This window comes from Anarrhichthys ocellatus, unplaced genomic scaffold, assembly GCF_004355925.1.
Source record: "Anarrhichthys ocellatus isolate YVR2014 unplaced genomic scaffold, GSC_Weel_1.0 scaffold29, whole genome shotgun sequence".
Taxonomy (NCBI): domain Eukaryota; kingdom Metazoa; phylum Chordata; class Actinopteri; order Perciformes; family Anarhichadidae; genus Anarrhichthys; species Anarrhichthys ocellatus.
Window position 1 is genome coordinate 5550032 of NW_022280059.1, and position 18473 is coordinate 5568504.

An 18473-nucleotide genomic window follows, 5' to 3' on the forward strand; every position below is an offset into this window, starting at 1 on the left:
ACACAATAAGGCAACCATTTAATGTATTTAAATAAGATGGAAGCATGTACGATTCGGCTTACTTAAGGCTGTTTTCCGTTTATTGCAACTGCATGTGAACTAAGCCATTATTGGCCAACTGTTACATGAAAACATTAAAATCCAGATGCCACATGTCCACCGACTCAGAAACCTCAAAACCGGGAACAGATGTCAAAATGAATACTCTTCTGTATTCAAAATATTAATTCATAATACTCTTCAGTTGAGATAGATAGATAGATATATATAAAAAATGTTGTTGCCATGACCACTTAACCAGCTTTATTTGTCAGCCATAACAAAGGTTAGGTCCTTTGTTTATACGTGTGTTGAATACTGAGGTTGTATTCACAAAGTATATGTCACACTCACAAAATGCCAGAGAAACTACCGTAGATTTTCCCACAATGCAGAGTGTCAGTGACCAGTAACAACACAGAAAGGTCTATACTTTAAGTGGTTTGTCAACGTTTATCATTTCATAAAGAGGTAATTCTTTACCTTCAGGTTATTTTATAAGTAGTAAATCTCTTGTTGTCTCTGCTGTCGGAATGTGGAGGTCCAGTTTGGTGGATAAGTCACACTCTGTGTACCTTATCAATTACTTTTTACAATCAGTTCAGTAGTTTACTCATTTAATATTATCACCATCCAGATGAAGAAAGTTGCTATACAATAGAGCGAGGAGTCACTTGGTAGCAGTAGTAAGTCATTCCCCTTAGCTCCCCAAGCTCCTGCACCCCAGCATCTGCTGCCATCACCCCCGGCTCCTGTGCCTCTGTCTGCAGCCACAGCAGCCTGGCATCAGGGTCTTCATCAGAGAACTGGAGCAGAGACCCTGAGCTCCGCAACACCTTCAAACACAGCTTCAGCACCTGATTGGCCTTCCATTTCCCTTCCGTAGACCTCAACAAGGCGTCTGTGGTGCCCTTATCAACTATAAGGTCCACACTGCTACAACCGTAGTGCTTGTGGAGCTGTGTGCAGTCCAGCTCTACGAACTCAAGCCGAGAGGAAAGATTGTGAGGTTGAATGGCTTTGGTTTGGACGTGTTCCTGCATTAGTTGCACAGCTATGGGGGAAATGTCTGCACAAGTGACCCGGACCGGGAGAGGAGAGTGTCTGTAAATACAGGGCCCTAAAGCAGAAGTGCCACAGACCATATCCAGGACTTGGAGCAAACCGTCTGGGTGGGGTTTGGTCTGCAATAGGGGCATAATGAAGTCCCGGACAGCATCGAAGCCAAAGAACCACTCAAAGTGTTTGAAGGTGTTTGTGCTGCTGCTGCTGCTCTCAGTGTACAAGCGGTCCCAGGTTGCTTTCTTATCCATGTTTTCAATCAGTTCAGCTAGGCAGAAACACAGATGGGATTATGTCACATGAGTTAGTGAGTGAATATTAGCAGTAAAACACAGACACAACATGCCTTAATGCCTCCATCCTTCTGTCATATTTGGAGGGACTTTATGCTAAAGTAAATTTAAAATCTATCAATTTAATGTGTCAAATATCTTTTCTTTTAATATATGATTTAAGACCTTTTCTTGGGTCCTTGGAAGCCACTACGCTCGGCATGAAGACAATCTACCAAGCTGACAAACTCAAATGACTGACATTGCTCATTAAAAAAGCAACATACACTTAACAGTCCTGCATTGAATCCTCCCTTTGTGTACTTCATAGTGCTCAGTTCATCTTTAAACTGTTAAATAGATGTGTTGATGTATCCAGGCTGTGTTATATTAGACTGCATTAGCTTGGTGTCGCTAACAAGTTTGCAACTGAGTGTGACGTTATTGCACAACAAAGTGCTACTTTATGGTCAGCTTCTGTAGCTAACATATCGGTGACAATTAGCTAAGACATCAGTGCACACAACTGCAACTCACTTTAACTTTTCTTTCTTACTTACTTACTGTTGGAGCCATAATGTGGTTTTGTTGTTTTATTTTGTCTTTGAGGGAAGCATGGGGTGGGTTTACACATGCAGTTCTGACATTGAACAGTGGGTGGCACATTGACCTAAAGTGCATATAGGTAAGGGCCTGGTAATGAGAATCAGGTGTGTGTGGACGGGAAGCTAACAATTTTTGATCGTGTCAACGTGTCAAGGTATCGTGTCAATGTAGCGTGTCAGCCGGCATATGAGCTTGTAGTTTCAAGGTCTTGTAGTATCCTGTATAGTAACCTGTGCTACTCTGTTAAGGTGGCAATATGCATATGCATAAATGGATCAACGGATCGAAAGCCAGACAGCGCATTGGACAGTGAAATGTGTGTGGAACACGCGTCCGAACAAGTTCTCCCGTTCGCCCCCCAGTGGCTTCAAGATATAAAATGGATATATGTCAAAGTCCGACTTCCGGTGTCCGATGTAGGCTGCTGTGGTAAGATACTGGCACCAAACTCCTGTCGTGTAAACCAGTAGCATATCTGACCTGTAACTTTGGATTCAGAATAGACTTTGACTGCTACCACTTTTCATAATTTAGCTTAGTATGTTTGGTGCCACCATGATGATTTTAGGATTACCAAATCCCTCCTTGAATATCAAATTGTTAGCATTGATTATTTACTGAGAGTTAAGGACGGTAAAACTTAGAGCTTTGCATAGAGGAGTGATATTTTGAAATATAGTATTTATAATCATACAGTTGTAAAATAATTAACTATGTAAAGTTTGAGGATTTACTCTAACGTCCTACATTAGGAGAGACTTGTCAGCTGTCATTTCAGTACAAACCGATGTGACCCTCCTCCCCATTCATCATCCCATCCGGTGCTCAAGGTTTCTTCCACTGAGGGCAGTCCCACTCAAACATGCCATCATCTAGATCTTCAGCCTGCCCCTACTGTCTTCAACACCCCCACCAGTGTCAACTCTCCAAAATTTTAACTTTACACAATTTAATAAATGTATTTGTTCACTGTAAATTAAGTTTCTCCTGATTTAACAACCTGTGTCTCCCATAAGTATGTCAATTATCTCCCAGTGGCTTCAGTTCTATTTATTATGTTTTTTGTGATGTATGTTATGTTATTTCAGACTAATTTGCAATCATAAGAAGCGTGGTCTTTGTTGGTGAAATGTTTCTTATATACAAAGAACAATTACTTATCGTAAAAAAACTCCAAATATATAGTAGAGTAAAATGTTTTAAGTGTGTGTTATGGAAACTACAGGTCTGATGAGGAAAGTGGGAACAGGTGTGTAGGTGGGAGGGGATGTCATGTGACCAGGACTGGTAGGTCTGGGGAGTGAGCAGGGGCTGGAGAGAAGGACAAAGAGCCAGGATGGGCAAAACCACCAACCCACTACAAAGTCTCTGACCTCCCTCGAACTTCTCAGACAGTTTAACAGTATACATATATACATACATACATATACACATACATACACATATATACACACACACACACATATATACACACACATGTATACACACACACGTATACACACACACACATACACACACACACATACACACACACACACACACACACATGTATACACACATATACACACACACACACACATGTATACACACATATACACACACACACACACGTATACACACACACACACGTATACATACACACGTATACACACACATATACACACACACACACACACGTATACACACACACACACGTATACATACACACGTATACACACACATATACACACACACACACACACACACGTATACACACACACACACGTATACACACACACGTATACACACACACATATACACACACACTTTTCATTCATGAAGCCTGGAGATTGCTCATCAGCCTCACAATTATGCAGGCTTTTCTGACAGTATTCAAGACATTTTAAATTCAAATCAATGCTCAAGACTTCTGCCAAATATGTTAATAAGAAAAAGATAATTCTGCTTACAGCGACAGATGCTTGCCAGCTTTAACCCCCCTCTTTTACCGAACATGCACTGCACATGTTCATGCTAAGGTGTTTTACCTTCAGTCATGTCTGTTCCTGCTTCACTGTTGGCCATATTCCCAATTTACAATTATTGCATGTTTGTATTTGTCTGTGTTTGGTTTGTTAAATTGTCAAGTTTTTTACTTTGTGCTTTTGGTTCTCTTTCTTTGCATAATCTTGCAATTTAAAATAATAATTGACAGCTGTCGAACAGCTACAGATTGTTTACTTTTTAGGGCACACTATGGTAGAATTTTGTAAACACGAAATGAGCATAAAAAAAAAAAACACCCAGAAATAAATCCTTTTAAAAAGACACGTTCATGCTTTAGTTGTAATATATTTGGGAGGACTTCTCTCTGTAGAAGTTTTTAATCTTCGGTCAAATGGTTTTATGAAGAATGAAAATAAGCAGTTTATTTAAGCTAAATGAACTGCATTTTCATTTCAGTTCTTATCATTTAACAGCTAAAAATCCAGCGGCCCTGCATACTTCTGACGTATTGAGGATAAAGGGCTATTAATCCCAACAGCACCTGTCGAGATAAAGTAGAGCTCTGGTGGATTGTGCAGAACGCTCCTAAAACTACATATTTATTTTTATGGCAATGATTACTCACCATGAATATTCACTTTACTTTGAAAGTCATTTTATTTAGTTTTACCAGCTTTTATTATTTAGATTAATGAAATCATTGAGCTCCATTGCCGACTGGTTTTAGAAGCTGTTGCACAATATGAAGAGCACTATGTCAAGAGCATAACGAGGCATTTAAGTTCCTTTTTGAATTGTGACTACGAGTGCTTGGTTTGGGGCTGCATTTGCATTTCGGCTTGTAAAACATAGCAGAACATTGGACTTGATCAGAAAAAATGCTTACTCTCCTGTAATGTTGCTTAATTGTATGTTCAAATATTATTAAAAAATACTTTATTATGCAATTATTTCCTTACAAAGGCACCCTATGGAGTTTTCTTATTAAGAAAATGGAGCAAAACAGTGAACCACTCATAAGATGGAACCTAGAAGAACCTTTAAGTCAGAAAATATATCCAGCACAAAAATTACATTTTCTAGAAAGTTGATCAATTACTTCAAGGTCAGCCTTTAAACTATATTCCTATGTTTGAATAAAAAAGGAAGAGTAAAGCTAGACTTATTACTCCTACTCTTAGCAGACAGTTGGGTCAACGTTAAACCCTTCACATTTGGTCAGTCTGATAAAATGCCAAATATACTGTATACTTGGTGATGTGATGAAATGGAGCAAAGTACCTGTACCTTTAAGTGATAAACCGCCTGCACTTGTAGTGTAGTGTTTGGGGAAAGGAGCGGTCTGATTTGCCCTTTTCAAGGATGTGACTAGCAATCCCTCTGCATGACCCCGGCTTAGAAAGATCCCCGGACTGGGATTTGTTACCTTGGATACCTGAGAACACACATCAGATCCACGTCCTGCTGTGTGTGTGTGTGTGTGTGTGTGTGTGTGTGTGTGTGTGTGTGTGTGTGTGTGTGTGTGTATACACATACACATACACACATACAAATACACATATATTCAATGTTATGCACCGTGTAATGAAAGATCCGTGTTGACTCTGCAGCTAGAAGCCATTGTTCCGTCTGTTGTATAATCATCCATTATACAACACAGTGGCGAGGCATCGTGATGCTCGGGTCAGGATAAACTCTGACTCTCCATCTGAATCCGCGCTCCTCACCTCTGGTACCTCTCAATGACTCCATCAAAGGCCTGACATAATAGAGACAGGCCCCTCTCCATCACCATCTGCTGTGTTGAAATGAGCTCTCGGATCTGCTTGTTCGAGGCGAAGGGGCTTCATGGGCAGTGATGGGACACAGCAGCCAGCCTGTCCCCAGAAACAAATGGCTCACAACACACCTCATTTTCTTGTCTTTTTTAGTATTATTGAGATTTCTTACTCATAAGACAGCCATTAATCATTGTCAGCGCTGCATACATTTCATTTAAGACTGTCAGCTTCACAGTCCAAACTAGTCCAGTGATAGGATTCCTAAAATATTAATGATTTCCCAGGAAAACGTGACGACAGTAAACATCACTTTCAACTATGACCACAATATTTTACTAAATTTAAAGCTGCTACAATCTATACTTGCAATGGATTGACATAACTTATATGTGAAAGGAGTTCCTCAGGTGACAATTTTGACTCACATTCACAGCGCCTTTTTAAGCTACACGAGCAGATGTTTTTAACATTTATAGCATAAAAACAGGCTATAAAGTACCAAACGGCAGACATAAAGTTAGGAAATAGCATAGCGGAATTTTTAGCATCTTAAAATACTGCATCGTCCTCAGGAGCTGGTGGAGACCAAAAACAGAGGTAAAAGGAGAGTGAATATTGGATTTACATTAATCACGTGAAAAACACGATTTACAGCGAATGATAATGTTGCTCTGTAGCTGGATGTGAAAGTTCCCAATCAGACAAAGCGTGTTTTGTACCCAAGAACTCAAATAGCGCACTGACACTGTCCCACTGGATGCGGAAAGGCCGCTAAGTGCCTGGCTGTTCACACCAGAAGAACATTTCTCTGCACCAGTCAATAAGCAATTCTGCGCCCCCACTGTTTTCTATAGAGTTAATCCCTGTCTCTCTCTCTCTGTCGGTCTGCTTTTGTGTGTGTCTGCTCATTGCTTTGCTTAGAAACAACTGACGCGTATGTGGAATAAGTACGTCATTTAAAAACCCCAAATTGAGCTTATTTCTAATAAATTTATAGGATGGATGGATTTAGAAATTTGATCATGTGGGAGGGAAATGAAACTTTGGGAGAACAGCAGGGAGACAGAGGAGGAAAGTTAAAAGCGTGGGATGAATGTTTTATTATTTATCAGAATGAGTTAACTCATATTATATATAATATATCGTTTAGATTGTTTATAGCAGAATATCAGTGTGTTTTCTAGACAGATTCGCTCGGGGCATGCGTAGAAAATAGACCTGATGCCGAAACTATAGCTGAAGATTGATAGTCGACAGCGCTTCTCAGAAAACAGTGACGCTTCGTCGCGATACTAAGGCACTTACAAAGTATGTCATCATGCTTAAACGGCGTCAGATCAGAAGACTTACATGGCGTTTTGTTGAAATTTGAAGGACTTGCGCACTTCTGTTAAGTGTCACATAATTACTGTCGGATTACATTGGATTACATTTTGTTCTCTCACAAGAGCTATCATTGGTCTAAAGCCATCAATTGTCTTTCTTTCAGCTTCTGGTTACTAAACTGCAAGCATGTGTAAGATATTGATTCTTCTCAAATACATGCCAAAAAGGCTTCACTCTTAGTCACTTTACTGCTAGCTCTCAAACATCTATACTCTAACTCTATAAAGACTTTTCCTGAAGCACTTACATTATTCTGTTGTTCTGTTTGTTGTATTGTGTGCATGGTTGAGCAACCAACTGAGAAATAAATCAGCTCCTGCTGTTGTCCAGAGAATAGATTATCCAGATGTTGTCTGAGAGATGAAACCCTCTCTCCCTTCAACAGGATTACAGAGCCACTCCGGCTCAATACTGTAACGAAGCACAGAGACTTATACTGAGAGTGCACTTAGCCGCTCATTGTCTTTTTTGTTGGGGAAAATACAAAATCCGCTAATGTTTATTTACCCAACTACAATAGCCACAACTCCAGGCAGGCACAATTAAACTGAAATGTGTGACGTTAATTGCCATTTAATCGGGCCCTTTTGCCTGCTAAATTGTTGGACTGCTTATATTCTCTTTAACAAGATTGGTAGTTTGGAAAAGGAGAAATGATTCAACGGTGAGATGCTGCCGAGAGAGAAAAGGGCACAATTAGTTTCCCGATCAATTTGCCAGGAAGAGGACGGTAGAATCGATACCCTGATTATGCATGAGGACGTCACCGCTTACATTGAGATCAAAGCCGCAATGATCCAAGCTAAAGCAGCCTATGATCCATTTATTCATGATCCATAAGTCACGTGCAGAGGAGAGCAGGGTGAGACACGCCGACACGTATACAAAGGGATAAATTGAAACATGATATGTAAATGGAGACAAGTTATCTTTACCCCAGAGCCTATGAAATCATGCAGGCTTTTATCATCTCATTTATAATCAATAATTTGGAACTTCTCTGTGGAGGCACTTAGAGATGTCCTTTGGGACTTTTCCCTGTTTGAAAAGCAAACAGGGAAAAGAGGGAGTGGTTAGGCTTTATATAAATGGGAGGATCAAAAGGCAGTTGGTTACATTGAGGAGTTAAAAATGATAAATACATAAATTGTGGCAATTCCAAGTTCACTCCCAGTTTCTGCACCAGTCAGAGAGGATTATGTGTGAAAGGTACACAACACTAACACTTGCTGTTGCAGAAAACAGCAGGCAATCAAAAGCAGTGACAGAAATTCAAATATTCATGAGTTTTGAGAAACCCCATCCTCTTCTTTTCTGCTTTGAGGTCAAAGGATTAAGATGGAGCCTTAAGATGTGGCTCATATCTCTGGACTGTTGCTTTAGCCTTTGTAACTCATATGAATTGCATTCAAAATGATAAGAAAGGGAGCACAATAAAACTATAAACACACTGTCTGTGCTTTTTTTTTTTTTTTTCCAACACATCACACATCACAGTAAAAAGCCATTCACTGCCTTCTGAATGGAGTATCTGAAATCGTCCTGTTGGTGAATAGTGGAGTGAGCCACATTGTTTCGTCCCCTGTACAGAGAATGGGAAGCAGCAGACACATAAGTAAGTGAGATGAAAGAGCGGTGCACCTGGCAGGTCCACGCTCTAACATCTTTGATCCGCTGAGGAAAACATCAAAGACTCTGTTGGGGGCTTTGTGTGGACGCCGGCCCGCCGAAGCACTCGCCACTATAAGCACCAATCCTGCGGCGTAAAGTGCAGCTCAACAAGAGCGGAGGCTTAAGAAAGATGGTTTTTCAGTGGCCGAAATTACAAGAATTGTGCAGTCTCTCTAAAGCGAAAGTAACTCAGACGTGATCCATCCAGTGATAATAGGAGTGACGTTTCAGTGCAATTACTGTCAAAGGAAGTGCTTGTGGGGACATAAAATACCCATCAAGTGTGTGCGATGTGTTTACAGTTTGCTGGAGGCCTACAAACTGAAAATGGACAAATAGATAAGTATTACTGGGTGCTCACAAACACCTGATCATCCTCCACATTTTCAGACAGCATTATGCCTAGCTCACTGACACCCAACCTTTTGCTTTATAGTGAAACAATGCCCACTCATTACCTCTTACAATGCAAATGTTAACATTGGAAGAGTTAATGCATGTGCATTTAGATTTACTTTCCAGTTGTTTAATCAACCGATTTGCCAATCGGCCCAGGGGCTGAAAGTTGGGGGGCCAATTGCCCCTTCCCTACTTTACACCTTCTACTTTCATTGCCCATGCTCGGACCAGATCCCTTCATACCTTCATTTTGATCTCAACTACACACCTGAAGTTTTGTGATGGCATCTTGCATGGTTGTGACGCTATCTGGTAAACAAATTCTGTCAATGAGTCGGAACCTCCCATTGTCTCTCGCTCCCCACCAGTCTCCTACTCTCTCTTTAAAATAATCAGTTAAAGGCCGCTTCCTTTTTGGAACACGGTCACAGCTAAATGGATTGCTTCAGGAAGTTCCTCGCCGCTCTCTCCGGTTATGTTTAAGGTTTCTTCCTATTAAAAGGGGAGTTTTTCCTTGCCACCGTTGCCATATTGAAGAGTACGGTCTCTAGACCTACTCTATATGACATTATGACTATATCACATTTCTACACTGTAGGCACAGCTACGGGAGCAATTTTTTGGGGTTAAGTGTTTTGCTCAAGGACACATCGACATGCGACTAGCAGAGCTGGAGCCGGGGATCGAACCGCCGATCCTCTGATTGAAGGACGGCCCTCCTCTCCACTTAGCCACAGTCACTCCACACTAATCGCAAAGAAACCCAGTGGAAACAGCAGTTAGTCAGAGAGAAGGCAACTGCTTATAGGAGGGGAGAAAGACGTTGCGAGTGTGCTCTTACAGTAAAACCAGTTCAAACTGGTTCAAAAGCTTCTGTTGTGCAACATAATATAAATTACAGTTCATCTAACAACTTGTGTTGAAGTTGCAAATGTACCTGGAGCAGAATGAGCCGTTTATTGTGTGGTGAGCAGCTGTCCATATGAGGCAGACAGATGTGGTTTATCAAAAGAAATATAAACCGTAATGTTCAAAAGATAATGAAATAATTAGATCATGCACCGAGTAGATTGGCAAGATGTTTTACAAGAGATGCAAGAAGTCCTGCAGATTGTTACAACGATAATGACTCAGAAAGATAATTAAATTGCGTTTTGAAGTTCTCAAATTTTAATTGCTGGAGGCATCTCCTAGCAAAAGTCAATTATCTTAAAATAACATTTGCATAAATTCTTGAGAATACAGTTTGTTTTCATAAAAACTTTAGTCTCACCAGCCATTACATATGATTAGCATGATCACTGGGCCAATAACGAAAGTTGGGGTTCTATCTGAAATGTGTCTGCCATGTTCTATTTAATCTATTTGGTTGGTTCTGTTCAATTTGTTTGTAATTTTGCATTGTTTTCCCATCAGTGTGATTAATTAGCTGTGGGAGAACAGGAAGCTGGTTCGCTCAGTGAGCGGCTGGTGTGCTGGCAGTGTTGGGGGAGTAGTTTCACTACATGTAATTAAACTAGTAAATTTGAATTTCATTTTACAGTCCTCTGGTGGCGTTTCAGCTAAATTCAAATTTAAATTGTGGTAATATATTTCATCTTTGCTGGCACTGAATTCATTGATAACCACTATCACATACAGTTTCCACCCATACAATTAAGTACTGATTTATTCAGCTGATTTTTTTCGCCATGTATCTTATATATTAGAGCATACAGAGAAAATTGATGCTTGAGGGATTCTGTGGGTATTGGGTAATGGATGCTGATGAAGACAGGGAGACCCTTAAACCAATCAAGGATGTTTTAGATGATCGGTATGAGCAGAATCAATACAGTGTTGTTTGTGAAACACACGTCATTTATAACCTGGTCAGTCAAAACGCTGCAAAAAGGTCACCAGGCTAATCTCATGATACATACACGAAAGATAGAAGATGATTTGAAACCATCTTTTTCAAAAATCTGAGTAAAAGAAAAGCTTGGAGACGGGTCTGTCGATGCTCAAATGTAATGCATCTATGCTCGTGAAAAGGGTTTGAACTACAGTTTTGTGAGTATGTGGTAAAAAACAATAGCACAACATGACTCAAAACCTATTTCAGGAAATTGTAGGGACAATATCAAGACGGAAAAGCAGATTTTATATGCAATTCAATCTGTGGCAAAGGATATTAGACATTGTCATTTCTGCAACTATTGCCAGTAACCCTGAGATGCATACGTCATTGGAATCTACGCTCGTCCATAGGCGAGTAAAAACGTATGTATTAAAAGAAATCTGTGCTTTGCTACTTATCAACAACTACAGTAATGTAGCAATGTTAGAGACTAGTGTCACTTTATAATAGCATATACTCTTTCACATAATGTTATCACGGTATGAATAGAAAACAGCTATCAATTCAATGATACCATGTTCTCTGAGGTAAAAAAAAAAATAGCTAACACAATAACTTGCCGTGTATGCAGGTGAGTAGTGATGTGAATAGAGTGACCCCTATTCATTTCCATGCATGCAAATCATTTTAGACTCATAGAAAACATTGGTAATAATCCGATACAAAAACACAAGTTTTCTTAAAACGTAAAAAAGTCAATGAAAAACTGAATTGAGAAAGGAATAAATATATATTTTATTTTTTATAAATATATATAGGGTGTGCTGTAAGAGAGAAGCGAGCCCACTCAATGGTAGAGCGAGAGTAGTCGGCTTATTGTTACTCCTGAGGACGCCCCACCGATGAGCCGCTCATTGAGCTGCACAGTAAAAAGGGCTGACAACTATCTCCAGTATAATTGGATAAATCGATCAATAGCAAATTACAACATTCATAATTGATCCCTGAAAAAATGCAGTATAGATCATCGCGGCATTCAATAGCCATACCACAATATTCATGTTACACTGAGCATATTCAGGAACTAATTAAATCTCAAAGGAGAGGATCGATGTCTGAAGTAGCATGACAGAACTATCGATCGTACCACCACCATCTCTTTTACCTGCGACTCAAACTGCATGATATTATACAAGTATTTGTTTTTGATAAATTTGTTTCATCATCCCCAGAAAATAATGTTCAGATAGCAGATAGAGACCACAGCAGCAGGAATAAAAAGGTAAATCAAAATAATTCTAGGAGACACGAGTCTGTATTTCTAGTGCCGATGTGTTTATGTGCTATCAGGTTATTCTCGTATCAGTGCTTTTACAGCCTGCCTGTACAAGCTGTGAAAACAAATTTGCCCTTGGGGGGGGGGGGAAATAAAATATCTGTTATATATCTATTGCATCCTTACAATGACTTGTCGCATAACTTGCATTAACTATGATTGCATATGACTATGTTTAGGTGTTGGACAGGTATTGACTGAAGCGCTGAGGCTTTTCAAAAGCCTTCGCAGCACTTACAAAAGGGAGGGTGGCTGTCAGATGAGAGTTCACTTGGCGAATCAATACCAAGGACAGCAGGATAAATGCTAATGTCTGGATGGAAGAACATTTTCTTTCCGAAACACAGTCGTCGTGAGGCTGTGTTTCTGGTTCCACTTCCTCTTATCATGATAAAATGTTCAGATTACCCACTAAAGAGGGCAGTTACGGCGATTTGGCTTGGTTTTTAGCAACATTTGTTCTTCAAATTTAAAAGCTTTTTATAAAGTAAAACATACACTCAAAGGCCAAATATAAGTCATTTTTAGTTTGGTTCTATTTTAGAGAGGTGTTTCTCTTAAAAGCTACTTCGATGGCTGTAGTTATGAACTGTTAAATTATGTTTGTAATATTATTATGCCAAACTCCTTTATACAAATGACGATGGATTCAACAGCACCACAAACTTCAACCTCCAAAATGGCCATGAAGTTGAACCAACACCTCGCTAAAGCATTACATTTATTTTACGGTAGTATTTGACTGCATCAGGTTTGCTTAGCTGTATCTAATAAACTGGCAACTGAGTATATAGTCTAGTAAAAAAAAAAAAAAGTCAGATTCAGGCCAAAACTTAATTTTTTGACCCCCTTGCATGGTGGTGGCAGAAAAATTACTAAAAAGCACCAAGTTTCATCTCCCACAATGGAGAAAAGGTTTGAACCCATTTATAGCTGAAATATTGCTTGGGTCATTCCCGTCTATTCTCCTCTCCGCTGCTGACCTTTTTCTACTGTCCACGTCTCAGCGCAGGTGGAGAGTATTTTTGGCCACACTCCATCTCTTCCCAAATGAGGCCAACCGAGGAAGTGAGTCAATGTGTTTTTCCCCTAGTCATAGGAAACAGCTGTCGCGCTGTCGGCTGGTACAGAGCTGGGCTGACTTAATGCCAGACCCGGCGAGGAGAGTCAGCGTGGAGGAGAGAGCCCCCTCCCTCCCCCTCTGCATCCGCTTGTACTAAACCCATCACCTGAGTGAATTCCACTTGCCATGCCTCCCAGCCACACTGAAAAGCACAGGGATATAAACAAAGAACCGCCTATGCTCCAGCAGGGTACCTTCCTGGCACCGTCGCAATATTTCACAATATCAGCTCTAATTAACAGCATCACTTTTATATACCCTTGGATTATTTTTACTTCCTTTAATGCAAAATGTTGAAGGTTACGGTTGCAGGTGAATGATCCGATATGATGAAATGGTTTCGAGTCCATCTGTTCATATAAATGCAGACAGGAGTGGTGGTTGGTAATGAAGTAATATCATGGAGAGAATGAAATGCTTCAAAAAAGAGAGAAGTTGAATGGGGGGGGTCCCGTGCAAACCTTTAGCATGTTTCATAAGCAGGACCTGACCTTATCTCCCACAGATACCGCCAGCACGCATAATAGGAGAGGGCCCTTTGAGCCAAATGCTGCGGGGCAGAGCGAGTACCTCTCTCCTGGAGCAGACCACCCCCTCTTTTCCACTTTCAAGCCGCAGCTATACAAACAAATATATAGACACTCGGGGATGCAGGAAAGCACACACGGAAAGACACTCACCTCCCCTGTGTTCAACACCTCCTTCATGTTGCTCTTTGCCGTTTTCCCCCCAGAAGATGCCTTTCAGGAGTCAGGAGGTGATGTCTGAGATTGTATCCAGGCTTACATCCTCTAGGAGAAACAATAAGGGTTTTTATTTTACCAAGAAGCAATAAAAGATAACAGTGAAATCTCTCCGTCAATCATGGAAATGTATGCATGTCTCCAAACCTACTTTAATTGCTTTAATTAAAGAAAGGGAGCGTGTGCGTGCATGTGTGTGTGTGTATACATGGGCCTGCTCTGTATGTACAGTAGGTGTGTGTGTGCAGAATACAGCATCTGTGCAAAGCTTGGAGACTAGCGGAGGCTACTTGCTCCATATTCATGCGTTTTCCCCATATATGACCCTCCACTGTAAACAAAGCATATTAAACATGGATACTCGGTGGCGGCCTAATGAACACGTGCACGAATTACTCAGTGTAATAAAATCGATAGAACTTCCTCTTTCATCAAATATTTATTGAAGTAATATTCCTGAGCCCTTCAAACTCAAACAACTGCGCCGTGTGGTGTTTAACAGCAGACCGGTGCAGCCTCAGAGCCGGGCTGAACACAGCAACTCATCACAATATCACATTATAAATCCTGGACTTAATGAAATGTATTAAGTCCATCGATCATCCCAGGGCAAGGTGGATCAAATCACTACAACACTAATATTCAGAGGGAGCACCGTTTCCTTTAAATGTTAGATATTGCAATATCAGTGAGATATACATTATAGCCGTCTGTTTTAAAATCCTGTTTCCCTTGATATGGATAGCCCATTGAGTGCCATCATCTTTTACAATGAACGATCGCTCAATGTCATTAATGTGTAGAGAGCCACCTTGTGACTATTGGGTACTGGAGTCTGGGGCGCCAGCAGAGTGTGAGAGTGGGATAAACCACAGCAGTGGCTAAAAAGATCGCTGTAACAGAAAAGCCTGCTGTCCCCCTGAGACCCTTCGTCTCGGTTTTTCTGGAGCTGAAGCAAACCAGCCGACAGGTTCCGATAGCTGCCTGGAAACCTCTGGAAAAAAAATGATGGACCACAGCTGTCTCTGACTCCACACACGCTCCACCACCACCACCACGACCCATCTGCTACCTGGGACAGACCCTGCATTTCAAAGCCCTCCACCTTGCTTTCAGGTCGTCCCCGCAAAGGCCAGCAAATAGCTTCTCGTTAACGGATGTCAGAGAGCCTCACGAGATATACCACGAGAAGTGAAACTCGGCCGTCTGTGACTGCCTACCTGCATCTAATTTGGTGAACTTAATATGGCTTTTATTATGTCGTTAAAACCATTTTGCATGTAAGCAAACTGCAGTGGTACCCCCTTGCCCCATCTCAGCTTGGGGACAAATAGCTATTGGGCTCCCTCTATTGGCCTTTATGCATTTATCTGCATTCTGTCCGGCAGCAGGTTCAAAGGGTAAAAGGGCCAGTGACTGGATTTTTAGGTCTATGTCCCAGACTTTCTATGAAGCAATATGTAGCAGCCACAGTATCTGACTTATATGTAACAAAGACAGTTTGTTTTAAATAAGTGAGTTCACGCCAGAAGATTATGGATGACATTGACAATTATTTTCATTAACTGTATTAATTGATATATTGCTATGAAATGTCAGCTAATACAAAAACATAGCCGAAAGTGACTTCTTCAAATGTCTTGTGTTGTCCGAATAACAGTCCAGAACCCAAAGATATTCAATCTACATATAAGAAAAGAGACGAGCAGCGAATCTTCACGCTTGAGGAGCTGGAACCAGAAGATGCATTGCTTCAGAGACGTTATTATCCTCCTGTCAGTGGATTATACAATCAAGCCAAAACGCTGTCACATTATAGGCTTCATATAAATGGCCTTTTTTTCCCCCAGTGTAATAATGAAAATGTAAGGACATGCAGGGTACAACCCCTTTAATCTCATAAGCTATTGTTTGTTAGACACACGCTGGTCTTTGTGCTGACCAGGTAACACGCACACACACACACACACGCTCAGCTGATTAGCACTGTCGTACCACCTGAACTGATCGCTGCGTCCCGTTTTAATTAGATAACGCTATCCACGGCAATTTCCTGAGTAATTATTGCTGCCAAGGAGACAACTTCTGAACCATGTTCTCCCTGTGATGAATTATTCATAGATTAAAGCAGCAAAGCCCCAATCATCCATCAACATCCGGGGTAAATAGATAAACAAAATTATTAACACAAATCAGCCTTAAATCTTAAATGTAGTCCTTTAGTGTGCAGACACAGGATGCTTATTATGCTCGTTTCACAGTGGTTGTGGGGAAACTAATCTGGATTTAGCTCGGGCTCAAGGAGCTCGATTGATTTTCTGGTATAGTCCATGAATGGTAGAGAAGTGGCAGTATTGAATAAGCCTTTTATTGGATGTCACTTACAAAGTCTGTCATGGAAGAACTCGTTGCAGAAAGTTTACTTTGCTCTGGCAGCAGAATCTACCTTTCCAAGTAGGAAAGTGAAGCCAAGCCTTGAACCAATAATAAAGCTGTGCGAAGCAAGCTTGTGCTGCATGTCCATCTAAGTGATGCCCCACGAGAGACGCCTGATTATTTTCGTCAATTTTAGACCGTCTCCGGCCACATCGCTCCAAACTGCAAACACACTTTATAAAGCAACACCACTCAAGTGTGTCTCAAGCCGTCACTCCAAAACGACAAGATTATTTGCGCTCCCTGAAGACCCAAAAACTGAATTAAAGTGGCTTCTTTTAGACCTTGACACATAATCTATAAAGTCCAGATTATGAGTAGATTGAAATAGTCAGACTGACACCCACTCTTGTGACGGGTTACAGAGCCACTTTGCAAATTGACTGACCGAAAAAGTTGTTTCTTTCGCTCTCTCAAGCGTGCGAGACACCTGGAGGAACAAACTGATCCTGTGCGAGTGTATTCAGGGCAGTCGTGTTCATGTCGGGCCGGGAGATTAAACAACACCGGTGATAGAGTCTCTTATCCCAAACAAAGTGGTTTGGTGCTCTGTCAACAGCATGCTGGCTACTGGAGGAGCCACTGACATTTCAGATGAGACATATGTTAACCTCCAATATCCATCCTCTCAAATATTTATGATATATGTATGTGGTGGGAGCCAGAGGGAAGGGAAGCAGGCAGAGACTTCATACATAATTGGACTTGGAAAGGTTACATTTAGCATCAGCTGGATAGAGAAAGACAAGATAAATTTGGCTCCGAAATTGGCAGGGGCGCATTTGTAACCACGACCATGAAGACACCAACCACATTTATACTGATGCATGTTCATGCTCTCTCACACACTTGCACAACAGAATGACCAAATAGTTTCACATGTGGTTTATGACAGGAGTGTATGATTTCTGACCTGGAAAATGCAGCTTTCAAATGCTCAATGTTTTTTTACTGTAATTATCTAGATGTGGTCATTCTTAGACTAAATTATACCATGCAAAATGTTATTGCTGTGGCAATAAAGTAAGTTTACTTTATTCTAAGTATGAACAAACATAGAATAAAGACTAAAATACATATATAAAATGCTAAAATAATCTGTAAAAGTATTTCAAAAACTCCCCTGATATAAATACGGACGTGCCTGGACTATTTTCTAACGCAGCTGAGGTTTAATATCTCTAAGCTAATTATTTCACAATATTCGGAGGACTGGGAATTCACATGGGAACCTTTTGCTCAACTAGCCTCATTTATAAGCAGCAATGGTGCATGCCTCATTAATACTAAAAAAAGATGACTGCCTTCACTTTATTTGCAGGGTAGCTGCACACTTAACACAGAGATACTATAATGTATTTCATCATGGGAAACGTTGGTTCTTATTTTTTTTTTAAATGCTTCCTTTTATCCTCTGTGCTGCCATATTTGTTTGCTTGTTTATGGGTCAGATTATCAATCAAGCTGATCCAACAAGTTAGCAAAATTCTCTCTGGACACTGAAAGACGATAGGAAGAAATGTGGAGCAGCCCTTTATTTTTTTTATAGTCAGTAAATGACTATAAAAAAATAATAATAATTTAGGGATGCTAGAGGGACAGGCAAGCATCTCCAACACTTTCCTTTGTTTGACCTTTCCTGCCAGGATGAGGAGGGTTCTTTACAAGAAATGGAGAGGCGGGAGCTGATGGAGCGATGTCTTTAATGAGGTATGCTGGGGCTGTTGTCTCTCCATTTAATTAGACAATTATGCAGCCTCCTACGGAAGAGGGAGCATCCGGGGTCACAGGGG

The 18473-nt window shown here is 40.7% G+C and overlaps 1 protein-coding gene across 1 annotated transcript in view; it reads right to left on the minus strand.

Moving 5' to 3' along the window:
- Positions 1-278: 278 nt before the first annotated feature.
- Positions 279-18473, minus strand: part of LOC116392228 (citrate synthase-lysine N-methyltransferase CSKMT, mitochondrial-like) — a 20945-nt gene continuing 2750 nt past the window's right edge. Inside the window, exons 2-3 of the mRNA XM_031863471.1 lie at positions 14182-14292; positions 279-1369 (exon numbers count right to left, since the gene is read on the minus strand). Coding sequence (XP_031719331.1) covers positions 690-1352 — 663 coding nt within the window. The 5' untranslated portion in view covers positions 1353-1369; positions 14182-14292 and the 3' untranslated portion in view covers positions 279-689. The remainder of the gene's footprint in view (positions 1370-14181; positions 14293-18473) is intronic.